The sequence below is a fragment of the Rhizophagus irregularis genome, chromosome 9 (assembly GCF_026210795.1).
Source record: "Rhizophagus irregularis chromosome 9, complete sequence".
In the NCBI taxonomy this organism is placed as follows: domain Eukaryota; kingdom Fungi; phylum Glomeromycota; class Glomeromycetes; order Glomerales; family Glomeraceae; genus Rhizophagus; species Rhizophagus irregularis.
The window spans coordinates 3,141,082-3,155,556 of NC_089437.1; the positions used below are offsets into that span (position 1 = coordinate 3,141,082).

At 22.2% G+C, this 14,475-nt stretch overlaps 1 protein-coding gene across 1 annotated transcript; it reads left to right on the plus strand.

Annotated features, from left to right (window-relative positions):
- The first annotated feature begins 10,954 nt into the window (after positions 1-10,954).
- Positions 10,955-13,497, plus strand: OCT59_029738 (uncharacterized protein). Its single transcript, XM_066145942.1, has 3 exons — positions 10,955-11,060; positions 11,229-12,574; positions 12,710-13,497. Exons 2-3 carry the CDS (start codon positions 11,397-11,399, stop codon positions 12,894-12,896), a joined length of 1,365 nt encoding a protein of 454 aa, XP_065994851.1. The 5' UTR covers positions 10,955-11,060; positions 11,229-11,396; the 3' UTR covers positions 12,897-13,497.
- The last annotated feature ends 978 nt before the right edge of the window (positions 13,498-14,475 follow it).

Consider the following 14,475-nt stretch of genomic DNA (forward strand, 5'->3'; position numbering starts at 1 on the left):
ATCATTGGAATCCTCTCGATGAGCTGAATCCAACCGCATAAAGATCATAAAAATCGAATCACTGGATGCGGAGTTCGTTAACTTTGAATTTTAATATTATTGTTTACTATAAAATCATATGACTATGATGTAATTTTGACTATTTCAACTTTTGGATGGGCCCAAGTCGAAATCATTTCGACCATTTTGACCATTTTGGAGGTTAAAATTAACCAATTTCAGTTTCATGTATATTCAGGTTAAGTCATCAAATTCGTGATTTCCTTTAAATCAGGTCAAATCAATTACTTGATTCTACCTGATCCGTTCAGAACTCTATTCATGTATTCATATAAAAAAAGAAAAAAAAAGAAACAACTGTTTTATAATATTAAAAAATTAATTCATAATACTTATGACAAATCTTAGTTTATTCAGTTTGCTTAATAGTATTCTACAAAAAAAAAACATTTTTTAATTATAATAAATATATTAATACACCTGCTAATTTATTTTCTATTTACCTTTATTCTGAAAGAAAAGATTATTTCTAAAAAATAAAAATAAAATAAATAAAAAACAATAATAAAATTTTTTTAAAAAAATGAAAAAAAAATATATTAATCTTCAGCATTTTTTGTATTTTTAATCATGAAAATATTTTAAAAAACTATTTTTAAGCAGGAAAAATATTAGGTTTGACATTTTTTTAATTCATTTAATGAAATAACGTCAAGTTATACATTTTTTCATTAAAAAAATATTTTTTTATTCATTTAATGAAAAATGTTTTTTTCAATTCATTTAATGGAAAAATGTCAGGTTTAACATTTTTTGATTCATTTAATAAAATAATATCAGATTACAGTCAACTCTCTATAAATGTATCCTCTATAAATGCACCTTTTATCTAATCCCAACTTGGGCCTTAATGCTAAATGCACAGTTTTTATATATATGTATTCTGTAAATACATCCTTTATAAAAAAAATTTTATATAGTTTACTTATAAAATTTTTGTATTACCTTAATTTTAGATTAATATTATATAGATTTATATGTATTCTATAAATGCATACCCTCTTTAAATGCACTTTTATATCTGGTCCCAAGGGGAATGCATTTATAAAGAGTTGACTGTATATATTTTTCATTAAAAAAATATTTTTTTTTATTCATTTAATGAAAAAATTCAGGTTTAGCATTTTTTTATTAAAACAATGTTTTTTTTTTTATTTAATAAAATAATATCAAATTATACACTTTTTCATTAAAAAAAATGTTTTTTTATTTATTTAATGAAAAAACATTAGGTTTTCCGTTTTTAACTAAAAAAAAAGTTTTTTGTTTTTTTTTAATGAAAAAATGTCAGGTTTAATATTTTTAACTAAAAAAAACTTTTATTTATTTTTTTTTTTAATGAAAAATATCAGATTTAACGTTTTTGATTAAAAAAAACAGTTTTATTATTATTTTTATAAACAAACATCAGATTTAGGTCAAAAAAAATGGGTTAGCATTTTATATATATAAAAACGCTAAAATATCTTTTTTTAATTCAAAATATATCAGATCAACGAGTCAGATTACCTGACTTAACCTGATTCATTTAGAACTCTATTGTAAATTACATAATTTAATTTTGAATTAGTAATATTTATTTGTAATTTAAATAAATGCTAATAATAATAATATAATTATAAAGTTTTTAAACATTTAATAAATATAATACATTCAATAAATTTGATAATAAAAATTGAAATAAATTCAGAAAATAAAATAGGTTGTGATTAGATTATAATTCAACTTAATAAGTTTTAATGTTAAATATTGATTAATTTAAATTTAAATAATGGTTGAATAATTAGTCTGAATTTAAAACTATTGGTATTTAAACTACACTAAAAATATTAATCTCAATTTAATGCAGATCAAACTACCATTAGATCTATATTTAACCTAAGTTAAATTGTTTTTTTTTAACTAGTGTAAAATTTTATCATACTATATTTGAATAACAAATTTTTTAAATCTTTTATTTGTATAACTTTTTTCCATTATATTTATTATAAAGTATATTTATTTTTTGCAGCTTTATTCATAAAAATAAATTTACCAAGTTTAAATTCACATTTAACTTTCACAATAAATATATTTCTAAAAAATTCATTTTACTTATAAAATGTCTGATATATATGATAAAATAAAATTATAACAAATACTTACAAAAAATTACTAATTTTTTAAAATATTATTATAAACTTAGATACAGTAGCTTAGAAATTTCAATGAGTATTATTAGGTACAGTTAATGTATAATATTTATTTTTATATATTACTACTTATTTTTCTCATAATTTTCCAATTTACACTTTTATATTCTTGATTTCCTTGGCCACCTTCTTTTTCTTACTTGACTGAGTGTTAGTATCATTGGTTCAAACTTTGGAACTGCCTTCTTGATTTACCTTCTGAGGGTGCCTCCTTCTTTGCTTCAAGTTAGGGAAAAAACTAGCAATTGCAATAACTTATTTACCAAATTTTATAAGAAAATTTAATTTTTAAATATATTACTAACATTATACATGCTGCCCAAATTATTTTGAGATGCCATAATTATAATTTGGGATGCCATAATTCATTCGGTTAATATATAATTTACTATGTAAAGTGCCAAAATAATTTGGGATGCCATAATTGAATTTGGGATTTTACTTATAATTACGGCAATCCAAAATAATTTGGGTGGCATGTATAACTAACATATAGTAATATAGATTTATTTGGTAAGTAAAACAAAAATAAAAATAATTTATTATGATAAAGTAATTAAAGTTATTTCCTATTAATAATATATTTTAATAAATTTTAATAATTAAATTAGTTAGGTAAATTTATTTCTTAACTTAAATAAAATTTGATATTTCTTTAAGTTATAAATTGTCAAAAATGTCAAAAATGGTATTTATAACTTTTTTTTAAGTTATTTAAGTAAATTTGTAAAACAGATAAAATTACTTATAAATTATAATTTTAAAGATTATATAAAGTTTATATTAAGTATATTTAAAAAAAAATTTTTTTCATTAAAAATTAAAAATTACATTATTTTTTTGAAAATAATCAGCAAATGATCAGCATGATATCATTTTTATATATTAAATTCAAAAGGTGAGAAATTATTTAAATGAAAAATAAATTTTTTCAAATTAGTTAATTAATTAAATAATAATTAAAATTAAATAATAAAAAAATACATATTGTATTCTAATGTTGAATCTATAACTAGTTCATTAACTTTTATATTTTCTTAATTCAATTCTACTATTACTGCTACAATTGATTGCTTTTCAAATAATCATTTTACCTGTAAATATAATAAGAATTATACTAAAAATATATTGCTATGATATATTTTTCCACTTATTAAAAGCAAGAATTATACCAAACAAATTATTTTTAATATTATTAAGTAATTTTATTAAACTTCATCAATTGTATCTTTTAAAATACATTCTGATAATACTTTTTAAGAAGATAATACAATTATCAAATTTAACTAATAAAATAAACTTTTAACTGTAAGATTTTTAATCACCCTAATGCAAATACGTCGCTATTTCCGGAAGACAAGCACTTCAAGCACATTTGGAAGATTTGGAAGCATAATTTACTAATAAAACCTTTGGATTGGAAGCTTCCAATCCGAATTTTATTCTATTGGAAGCACAAAATGCACATCACTGCCCTAATGTTACTCCAAAAAAAATACTGGTTAACTAGCATTATGTAGAATTATGCACTATTATATAGATAGTGCAGTGATAATAATATATTAATATGTGAAAAATAAGATTTTATCTACTTAAAAAAAAACTAAGTTTCTCAAATAAATATAAACAATGAAAACACTAAGGGATATAACAGAACTCTGCTTATTTATAATAAAAGTTATTGTAGAAAATTAGCCCTTTATTTATAATTTTTACCTTACTTTTTTCTTAAATTCTATTGGTTAATTAGCTAAAAAGAAAAGAAATCATAACAATATAATATAAAATTTTCTTTTATAATAAAATTTGCAAAAAATTTTATATATGATTTTTATTTTAAAATGGCTAAGATAACTTATTTTATAAGTAAGCGGGTTCTAATATAATAGATATGATAATTTTTACATAGATATGTAATTAATGCTTTTTTAAGATAATGCTAAAATAAATTAGAATTTTTATTTTATTAGAATATAAAGTTATATAATAAGATAGTTATATCCAATAAAACTATTTGAATAATTATTAATAAATGGAATATATAATTATTCAATGTAATCTTATCTAAATTTGATATTTCTTCTTCAAGTATTGGATTATCATTGTTATCATCATCAGATGATCCATTAAAAGATAATTTTTTTTTTAAATAATTTACTCAGGATCTCAGATATCTTTTATAGAACTTATAATTAACTTTTTGCCAAAAAAAATCCAATTTGCTTTTTTTTTTATTTTCAGTTTTTTGCAATTATTTCAGCATTTAATAATCTAATGAATTTTTTTATTTTATAAAGTTCAATAAAAACTACAAAACAAAAAAAAAGTTTATATAAGAATGCCAAGATAATCACAAAATACTGATTTTTTTTTGAAATTTAAGGCTAATTTGCAAAAAGTTTAACATCTAAATTATATATATAATATTCAGGATTCTAGTCAGATATAATTATATGTAGCAAAGTATTAAATTATTAATAGCCAAATATATATTTATGTAGCAGGATATATTTTTTTAATATATATATAATTTTTTTTTTTTTTTTTTAATGATTTATATATGCTTTATTTTTAATATATATATAATATAATATATATTTTACATTTTTTTATATTAAAAAATCTAATAAAATATGTAAATAAATTTATAAATATATTTGTATAAAAGAAATTTCCAATTTTTAATATAAAGAATAAGTTAATTGTATACATGATACAGGAACTATTTTTAGATGTGATTATGTAATGTATTTTTGATAAAACAAATACATGACTGCGTAATATTAAAAATATAAAATATATACGTGTTCATATAATGCTAAAAAAATATATATTTAAAATGAGATCAATGGGTAGATGGGAAGGGTAAAATAAGTGGTTTTCTGTTTTTTTATAATTTTACATTATAATTTTTGTAATAATCAATAAAAGATATTTCATTTTTACTTAGAAAATTTTTTAAAAATATTTTTTTTAAAAATAAAAATTTCATGTATTGATAACATTACAAAAATATGAATAAATTCATAAATATCTATTAAATCATAATGAAAATTTATATATAAGTAGATTTAAATCTACTGAACAATTTTACTTAAGAAGATTTTAAATATTTACTTTGACCAAAGTGCTTAAATTATGCTTTGAAGTCACAGAATAGATATATTAAAATATTTATAAGAAACACTTATAAGTTGTAATATTACAAAAAAATAATAATAGCTTTATCCATGCATTATTTCAAATTTTTTTTTTTATTTTTTTTATATATATATTTTATAAAAAAAATTATATATATATATATATATCATAAAATAAGTTATTTAGTAGTGTAAAAAGTTTATGGATTAGATAAAAATTTACTTAGCAGACATAAAAAATATTTGCTTATTGACCTTAGTAAATTTTGAATTTTTTATCTAATCTATATATATATTGTTCAAAGTTCTGTAAAAATGCTGAAATTTCAGAAAAAAAAAACTAAAAAATAACATAACTTTAGAAAATCCTAAAGAGAAAAATTAAGTAAAGAAGGTAATAAATACTAATCCTCTATTTACCACTTTAACTTTTCAAACATTAATTAATAATAAAGAAAAAATCTATTCCTTAAGTGACTCTTCAAGAAAAACCTTCGCAATGTTTTTAAAAATAAAGAAATTAATGGAAAAACTTCACACTAATGTAGAATTTAAAGTCCAGCCACCCAGTACATAACTGTTACAATTTTCAGAAATCCAATAAAAGAAAAAGTTTTGCAGAAATAAAATTATCTTTAGTGAGAATCACTTCAAGTAAGTAATTATATTCAAACAAGAAGTTAAAGATCTGTTTAAATCTTAAAAGAATTACTAAGAAGTTTTTAAACAAATTAAAAAGCATTCTACAACCATTTAAATAAGAAAAACCAAAGTTTTTCCTTTAATAACTAACTTCTGCTGGAAAAATGGCCAAATAATCAGCAAATGAGAAATGTAGTTGATTCCTAAATAATACTAATATTTGAATATACTCAGATATTTGTAAATATCTAAGTCATAGAATTGCAAGTGGATAAAAACAGGTAATATTTGTTTTGTACCTGTTCCATATTTATAAGAGTTGACTTGAATATAATCTAAGTAATTTATATTGAATTAATTTACAAATAATACAATTTTATATAATGCTAAACTTGTAATAATAAAAAATGAAAAAAATTAATGAATATAAATTTAATAATGATACAGCAGAAAACAGTTCAACTGCTGTATAAAAACAAAATACTGAGCAATCATCAGCCAAAAAGCTAAAATTAAGCAAAATACTACTAAGGCGCCAACCAGTTAGATCTGAAATTATTTTAAAATTATTAATGATAATAATAATATAAAAAGTATATTTGCTTAATATAAAGTTATTAGAATATATTTAAAGTTAATAATAGAATGAATCAAGTTGCTTTTATTAAAAAATGGGTAATGAACTAGACTTACTAAGAATTAAATTTTTTTTACTTTATGAAATCTATATAGCTATAAGATATTACTTGGGTCAAATATGATAAATTGCTAAACAGGAAAAATAGGTAGGTATGATCCAAATACTGAAATTCTGATAGGTCATAGTTTTATTATAAGGTTCTTCTACCTATTAGTAAAATGGTTTATTCAAATTTATTTAAACAGTCTAAAAAGGTCTTGAGTCTCATCTATTAATGAATGTACAGCTTCATTATAAAAGATTCAGAGTATAAAGAGTTAGCATATTCTAAAATAAAATTTGCAGTTACATAGAAATCTATAGAACCTTTCTGACATTACAAAATAGTAATGTGAAATGTATTTTGTCTAATTTTAAGTAGATACATTAGATCCAATTTAAACTTGTTATTAAGTAATCTAATATTTTTAATTTTAATAATCCCTCTACTAATCAACTTGAATTAGTAAAAATTAAAAATTAAAATCTACCAATTTCATCAGCCCTTCTAAATTGACCGATCTATATAAATCTAGAAAAATTAAGTAACACCAAACCATTAGTCCAAATGATCAATATTTCAGTATCCCAGTCCCCCCAAAAAGAAACTAAGAGTAAAAATGCTAAAATTTCAGAAAAAAGAAAAAACTAAAAAATAAAAAGAAAAGTAATAACCTTAGAAAATTTTTAAGATAAAGAAGGTAATAAATACCAAATCTCTATCTATTACTTCAACATCTTAAATGTCAACTGATAATAAAGAAAAAGTCTATTTTTTAAGTGATCATCTTGCTTCAACTTGAACTTCAAAGAAAAACCTTTATAATACTCCCAAAAAAAAAGAAACTAACAGGAAGCTTTACATTAACGTAAAGTTCAAAATGCATAACTGTTACAACTTTTAAGAATCTGATGGAAGAAAAGCTTTACAAAAGTAAAATTATCTTTGATGAGAACTGTTCTATAGTTTTGTAATTTCACTAAAACTTTGAGTTAAAGATCTGTTCAAATCTTAAAAGAATCTTCAGAAAGTCTATAAATGAAAATAAAAGCACTTTACAACCACTTGAATGAGAAAAACCAAAGTTTTTCCTTTAGCAACTTCTGCTGAAAAAATGGCCAAATGATCAATAAGTGAGAAATGTAGTTGATCTTTCTTAATTTATTATTATTAAAATTTATGGGTTTCTATTTTTTAAATAAATTATTTTATAAAACATATATAAATCGTTAAAAATAAATAAATAAATAAATAAATAAATTATTTTATAAAGCATATATAAATCATTAAAAAAAAATAAATAAATAAATAAATTATTTTAGCTTATATACCAATTTTAATTCCAGTTTTTTTGTAATATACTGTATAATATACCATTATTTTTTTTAACATTTTTTAAGTTAATAAATATGTAAAATCACTTAAAATTTGAGATTTTAAGTTAGTTTTCTTTAAAAAAGTTTTTGCATTTAATTAATTATCTTAGAAATTAGTTGTAATTTGATAAGTTATTAAATTTATAAAAAAAAACAAACTTAATAAGAATAAAAAAATACCAAAAAATATTAAACATTATTTAAGAATTAGTTCTTATATAAAAAAAAGTAACTTAAAGCAAGTCCATTATTAACTTTTATTTTTATTTTTATTATTTTACCCAATTAAAATACTAAAATGGATTGTATTGTGGTAATTATTATTATATTAATAAATTCTTTAATATGACTATTATTAAATAAGTTAAAAAAGTATTAATTGTATAGCATTTGTTATCATTGCAAATATCTATTATATCTATTATATTTTAAAACAAAATTCTAATATTTTCTTTCTGTAAGGTTTATAGTTTTATCTTTAATATTATAAGGCATTTTAACTCTGAAAAACAAACTTTTATATATAAAATCTGTAAAGAAAATTTAGATCAGAAATCCATAGGGATGACTTTTATTTATGTAATCTTTTTAAATAAGTAGGCCGAATCTATTTAATTGCGTAGTTATAATATGATATTACATTTAATTATCTAAATAATTTCTATTCTCCTTTTGAATTTTAAGTAAATTGCGGAACAAATTAAAAATACATCTGAATTAACCTAATACTGTATACATTCTAATTAATAATAAAGTTCTTTAATGACCTGTTAAAAATATGTATAAATAAACGCTCATTTAAAAATTTCAATATTAACTATAAATAGCAATTAGAATAATTCTGATTTATATTCAATTTGAATTTTGGGAATTCCTTATTTTATTTTTAAAAAATATTACAATCAATATTAGTTGGCATTCCACTTGTTAAATATAGCTTTTTTCTTTTAAAATGCGCCATTATAAAATTAATTATCAAATATATTTAATGATACATTATGAATATGTGATCCGTTGATTATTTACGTAATAAAAGAATGTTTATATTTGATTTATATTTAAATATAAAAAAATGCTCATTTATTATATTAATATGATATCTTGTAACATTTTTAATCAAAAGAATATGGAATTATGGTAATATAAAATAAATTAAAAATCTAAATATACAATATGGGAATATAAGATAATTCTTGTGTAGTCAGCGATTATTTATCTATAATTTGTAGTACTTGATAAAGACCTTTCCTTTTTTGGTTAAAAAAAAATATATGATCTACCATTATTCGACTTTCGAACGGAAAAATACTTCTTTCATAAAAGAAAATTAAATTTCAAAATTTTAAAAATTTTTTACATTCCAAAAAGAAAAAAAACAAAATAAATAAATAATAATTTGATAATAATGAATAATTATATCGAACTTTATGTATGCTAGTTGATCTTGGTAAATTTGTCTAAAGCAAAAAAAGCAAAAAATTTGATTTCGAATAGAAGGCTATAATTATTTACCGTTATACTGTATGTCGTGTAATAAAGAAAATCTTCAAAAAAAGAAAGAATTAAATTTTTTTTTAAAATAATTTATTATTATTATTATTTGTTTTCATTGCCTGTCATGCACAAAAAAAAACAGATAAAAATAATTAAAATATAATTGGTTTTAATAAATCTACGAAAAAAAAAAAATATTTCTTTATTTAAAAAGCATGGTAGTGCTAAATTATAATAACAAATTATATAAAATAAATTACGATGATCATTATTCTATTTTTAAAAATCATGTATTATTAAAAGAATTTCGCGTGGGAAGAGTTTTTGATTGTTACTCGAAAATTAAACACGTTTACAGAGTTGTTTACTTGTAGGAAACCGGATGTTCGGCTCAGCAATCTGCTTCAACCTGCTTAGATAAAAAAAAAAAAGAGATTTTGCTTAGCGCATTATTAAAAAAAAAAAAGCCGTAATTATTTGAATATAGAAAGTGATGAGTGTGGCACTTTGTTATACAAGATACTAAACAAAGCCCGTTAATTGAGTTTTTTTCTCTTTTAATATATCTCAATGATTAAATTTAACATCAGAAATATGATATAGTATAGATGATAATGTATAATGACAATTATTTTTCCTTGTTAAAAAATAGTTAGTTAATTCACCTTATCTTTTATGTCCTTTGTTACTCCGCCTTCGGCTCTTTTTCTTCCATTGTCAATTTATTATTAAAAACAAATATTTCTTTTTAACCAATCAATTTTTCAGTAGACCAAACAAAAAAAACACTTACACTAGATATAACGGACTTTTGCTTTATTTTGAATAATAAAAAATTAAACAATATTTACAATATTAATTATTAATATTGTTATATTGTTAAAATAAAAATTAAAAGGTAAAAAAAAAAAACCAGAAATTTTTTATTTACATTTATTGGTTTCTTTTTGCTGATTGAAATATCTATTCTATTTACTTTTAATAATTTATATGAAGCATGGGTTTATCTTGTGGTACCCGAATTTTTTTTATTTATCTTCCCGCTCTTTTTTAAAATTTCTGAGCCCTTTTTAATAATCACATTCTTTTTTTTCGGCTGAAATTCTAATCGGAATATCAAATGATTCACAGCCAGTAAGAAATATTTTGATTTCACAAGTTTTTTTTACCAAAATTACAAAACAATTTAGCGCCACTTGACTTCGCCATAAAAAAATCAGGTAAATTAAAAAATCATTTTTTCCCGCAGTTATTATAAATACCCCTCTACCCCTCCTTTCTCCTTGTAGCATTTAATGTCACACCTCGAATATACCACATGTAACCAAAGTAGACTTATTACCCCTAATCCCCCCAAAATTGTCAAAAATAACGCAGGTGGTCGAAAAGTTATCTTTGCTTCTTTACCAAGATTCTCCCTTTCCCTCTATAATTTTCTTGGTAGTGGGCCACTGGCTGGTCCTTGCATCGTTATAGGTACCCAGTCACTCGTTTCCCATTCAAAGGAAAAACTTTTTATTTTTGTTCGTTATTAAAAATCTTTATATTAATATATATATATATATATATATTTTCGTCGTCTTCGCTTTTTATTTTCTTTTGTTTTTTTTTTTGTATTTTTTATTCTAATTTCCACATAAAAAGAACGACCTTACAGAACAAACAAATATATAAAAACAACTTGTATTTTCCTTTAATAATTTAAAAACGATATATATATATATATATATATTTTTTTTTTAAAAAAAAAAAAAAGATAAAAAGATAAACTGTATTCCTTGTAAAATAATTTTTTATAAATAAAAAATAATAATGGACGCCGGCGGTGTGCAAGTTCAACATCAACCGTCCAACCAAGACCCAACAAGACAATCCTGGAGGAATAACAGCTCAAACGGTGACCAAGGTAAACGTAGGGATAGTGGTAGTAATAAATCTAAGCCTGCTAACTTGAAGTCAATAAACGTGGAACGCGCTCAAAATATGAGTACGACCTCAAGAAACGTTTACAATAATAATATGCAACAAGGAGCACCTTCTATCAGAACTCCAAAGACGGCTCAATTTCCAAAACAAAATCATCAACAACAAATGTATGTAATGCAACCAAAAACTGCTACTTTTGTTAAAAACGATCAAAGACAACAACAAATGAACTTACCTAGGTCTTCACCTCAAATGTTGAATTTAAATAATAGGTCATCTCCACCTCAAACTGTTTTTATTTCAAGGTCTCCTCCACAAGTACATAACTTGTCTAGGAGTCCTCCTAAGATAAATAATGGTAATGTTCAGAATAATAATTCTACTGCTTCAAACAAACAACAACAACAACAAAAGACGTCAAGTTCTAGACCTACACCAAAGCCGCTTAACTTGTCAAAATCTTCATCTCAAGTTCATAACAATTTGGGAAGAGTTCCTCAAACGGCTACTTTTCCTCCAAAAGTGAATAGAGCCTTAAACCTTCCCAATCCTCCTAAATCGGCAACTCTTGTAAAACCATCATCTGGTTTTCCAAAAGACATCAGACAATCAATTAGACAACCACAATCAGCTACGATTCCTCAACAGGCATACACTTATGTATATGGTGAGCAACAATCAGCTTATTTGCAAGCTATTGAACAACAATCTAGGATTAGATGTTATGGTGCAAATCCTGCTTCTTTTCGATTTGTTTCGACAAATTATCGTGAATTGGGTTCAGGAACTCCTGTTGTTGTTCTTAGTCATCCTGACGATTCTGATTCTCAAGGTTCTTCGCCACCAACTCCAGGATATTTACCTTCCGATGGTTACAATGGTGCTGATAATTTTGATCTAAATTACATCATTCCATACGAAGAAGAAGCTGAAGAAGGTCCATATTGCTATTATTATTATGACTATCCACAAGAATATATTCCTCCTCAAACACCAACCGGGACGTCGCATCAACAACGTTCTAGCACAACTCCCTCAACTGCAAAAGAAGAGAGACGTAGAAGGTGAATAGCTTTTTTCTTTTTTTTCTGAAAATAGATACATTTTTCCGTTTTACTTATCTTTCATGTCAAATAAAAGCACCAGTAGATTTATTTATTAATTGAGATTATTAACCTTTTTTCCTCTGATTTCATTAGTGTGTTTGGGGGTCCAATGAAAGTACATCCTGACGCGGTTTTACCTATTCGTCAACCTAAAGGCCCAGATATGGCTAAAAACTTCGCTACTCGTATTCGTCGTAAAGCTGTTAATAAACTTTTTGCGGCGGCTGCTGAGAGACGAAGTAAATCGGCTGCTGACAGGAGAAAATCCGCATTGTTCTAATTGGAGATTTTGGTGATATTGTAAATCATCGTATGCAATCGCGTCTTTAGAAATAAAACTGAGTTGCATAAAAATTTATAAATTTTGTAAGTTTATACATAAAAAAAAAAATATATACATATCTTGTGATATATTTAGTAATATAGCAGTAGAATTTCTTTTTATTGTAGTCTTAAATAGGCTTTGATGTCTTTTTTCTTCTACTTATTGAATATATTGTAAACAAAGAACAAAAAAAAACAAAAAGATTTTTTTTATCGTAAAGCCTTTTTATTTCGCCACTTTTTTTTCTTAGTTACTTTATTTTTTTTTCTTTGTAAAGGACATTTTGGGAGAAAAAAAATCTTTTTTCCTTTTTTTTTCTATTATGAAATATATAATATATACATATATTTTATTTTTTTATTTTTGGATAATTATTTAATTATTTATTTTTTTCTTTGTAATATTTGAACACATGAAAAGATTTTTTCTTTTCTTTTTTTTTTTTTGAGTACAGGAATGTCTTTTATTTAAAAAGAATTATCTTTTCAAAAGAAGTTTAAAACGTTTGTATCTTTTGTAAAAACTATATGAAAAAAAGAGTAAAAGGTGAAAAACATTTTTTTGTAAAAAAAAAAAACTTTTTTTTTTAATTGAATATCACGTGTTGATCAATGATTTTACGAATTATGAGAATGTCGGTTTTTGCAACTTACGAAATGTGAATTATCTTTCATCATCTATCTTTCAAGAATACCATATATAGAATATATCTATTTACGGATTTACATTTCCATTAATTTTTTTTTTTTTTAATTTTTGCAATTATAAATTATAAAAAGCGATTTTATCCGCATCAGTTTTATGAATTTTGAGATTATCAAGGGTTAGTAACAAGTTCTAATTTTATTCGTTAATGAAATTCAACAAATAATTAAATTTTCAATTATAACATATTCAATGTACTCTTCTCATCAGTCAGTTGTCAAAAAAACCACATTGTCACATTGAACCACACTTTCCTTTTATTATAAAATTTTATCTATTTATTACTAATATATTTTCCATTAAAGAAATCACAGCAAATTCAGCTACAATTTTAATCAAAATAACGATAATAAGAATATCGGATGAAATATAAATAATTATGAAAGATTTACGAAAGTGTTCTTCCAATTCACCCACGATTTAATACTTTGAAGTTTACGAATTTTTTTTTTACTCATTTATTTACAAAAGTGTTCGTCTATACATAAACAAAAGAATCGCTCGTAATGTTGATTTTATAATAAATAATTATAACTTTTTTTTTTTCTTTAACCTTATTTATATAAGTGGATTATTTCTACAATTTACTGGAGGTTAATTTAAAATTACCTTAATTTATATAATATTTATTAAGATATAAAAATGTATAAGACTAATTTTAACCTGAGATGATCAACTTAGGTAATTTAACCTACTAGTAAATTTTATATAATTAAATTTCCAAAAAAAATATAAATTATAGTTACTACATTTAAAATTGTAAAAGATATTATCAAAAATGCAAGAAAATTCAATTATTATGCTGCATAATGTTCAAATAAATAAAATC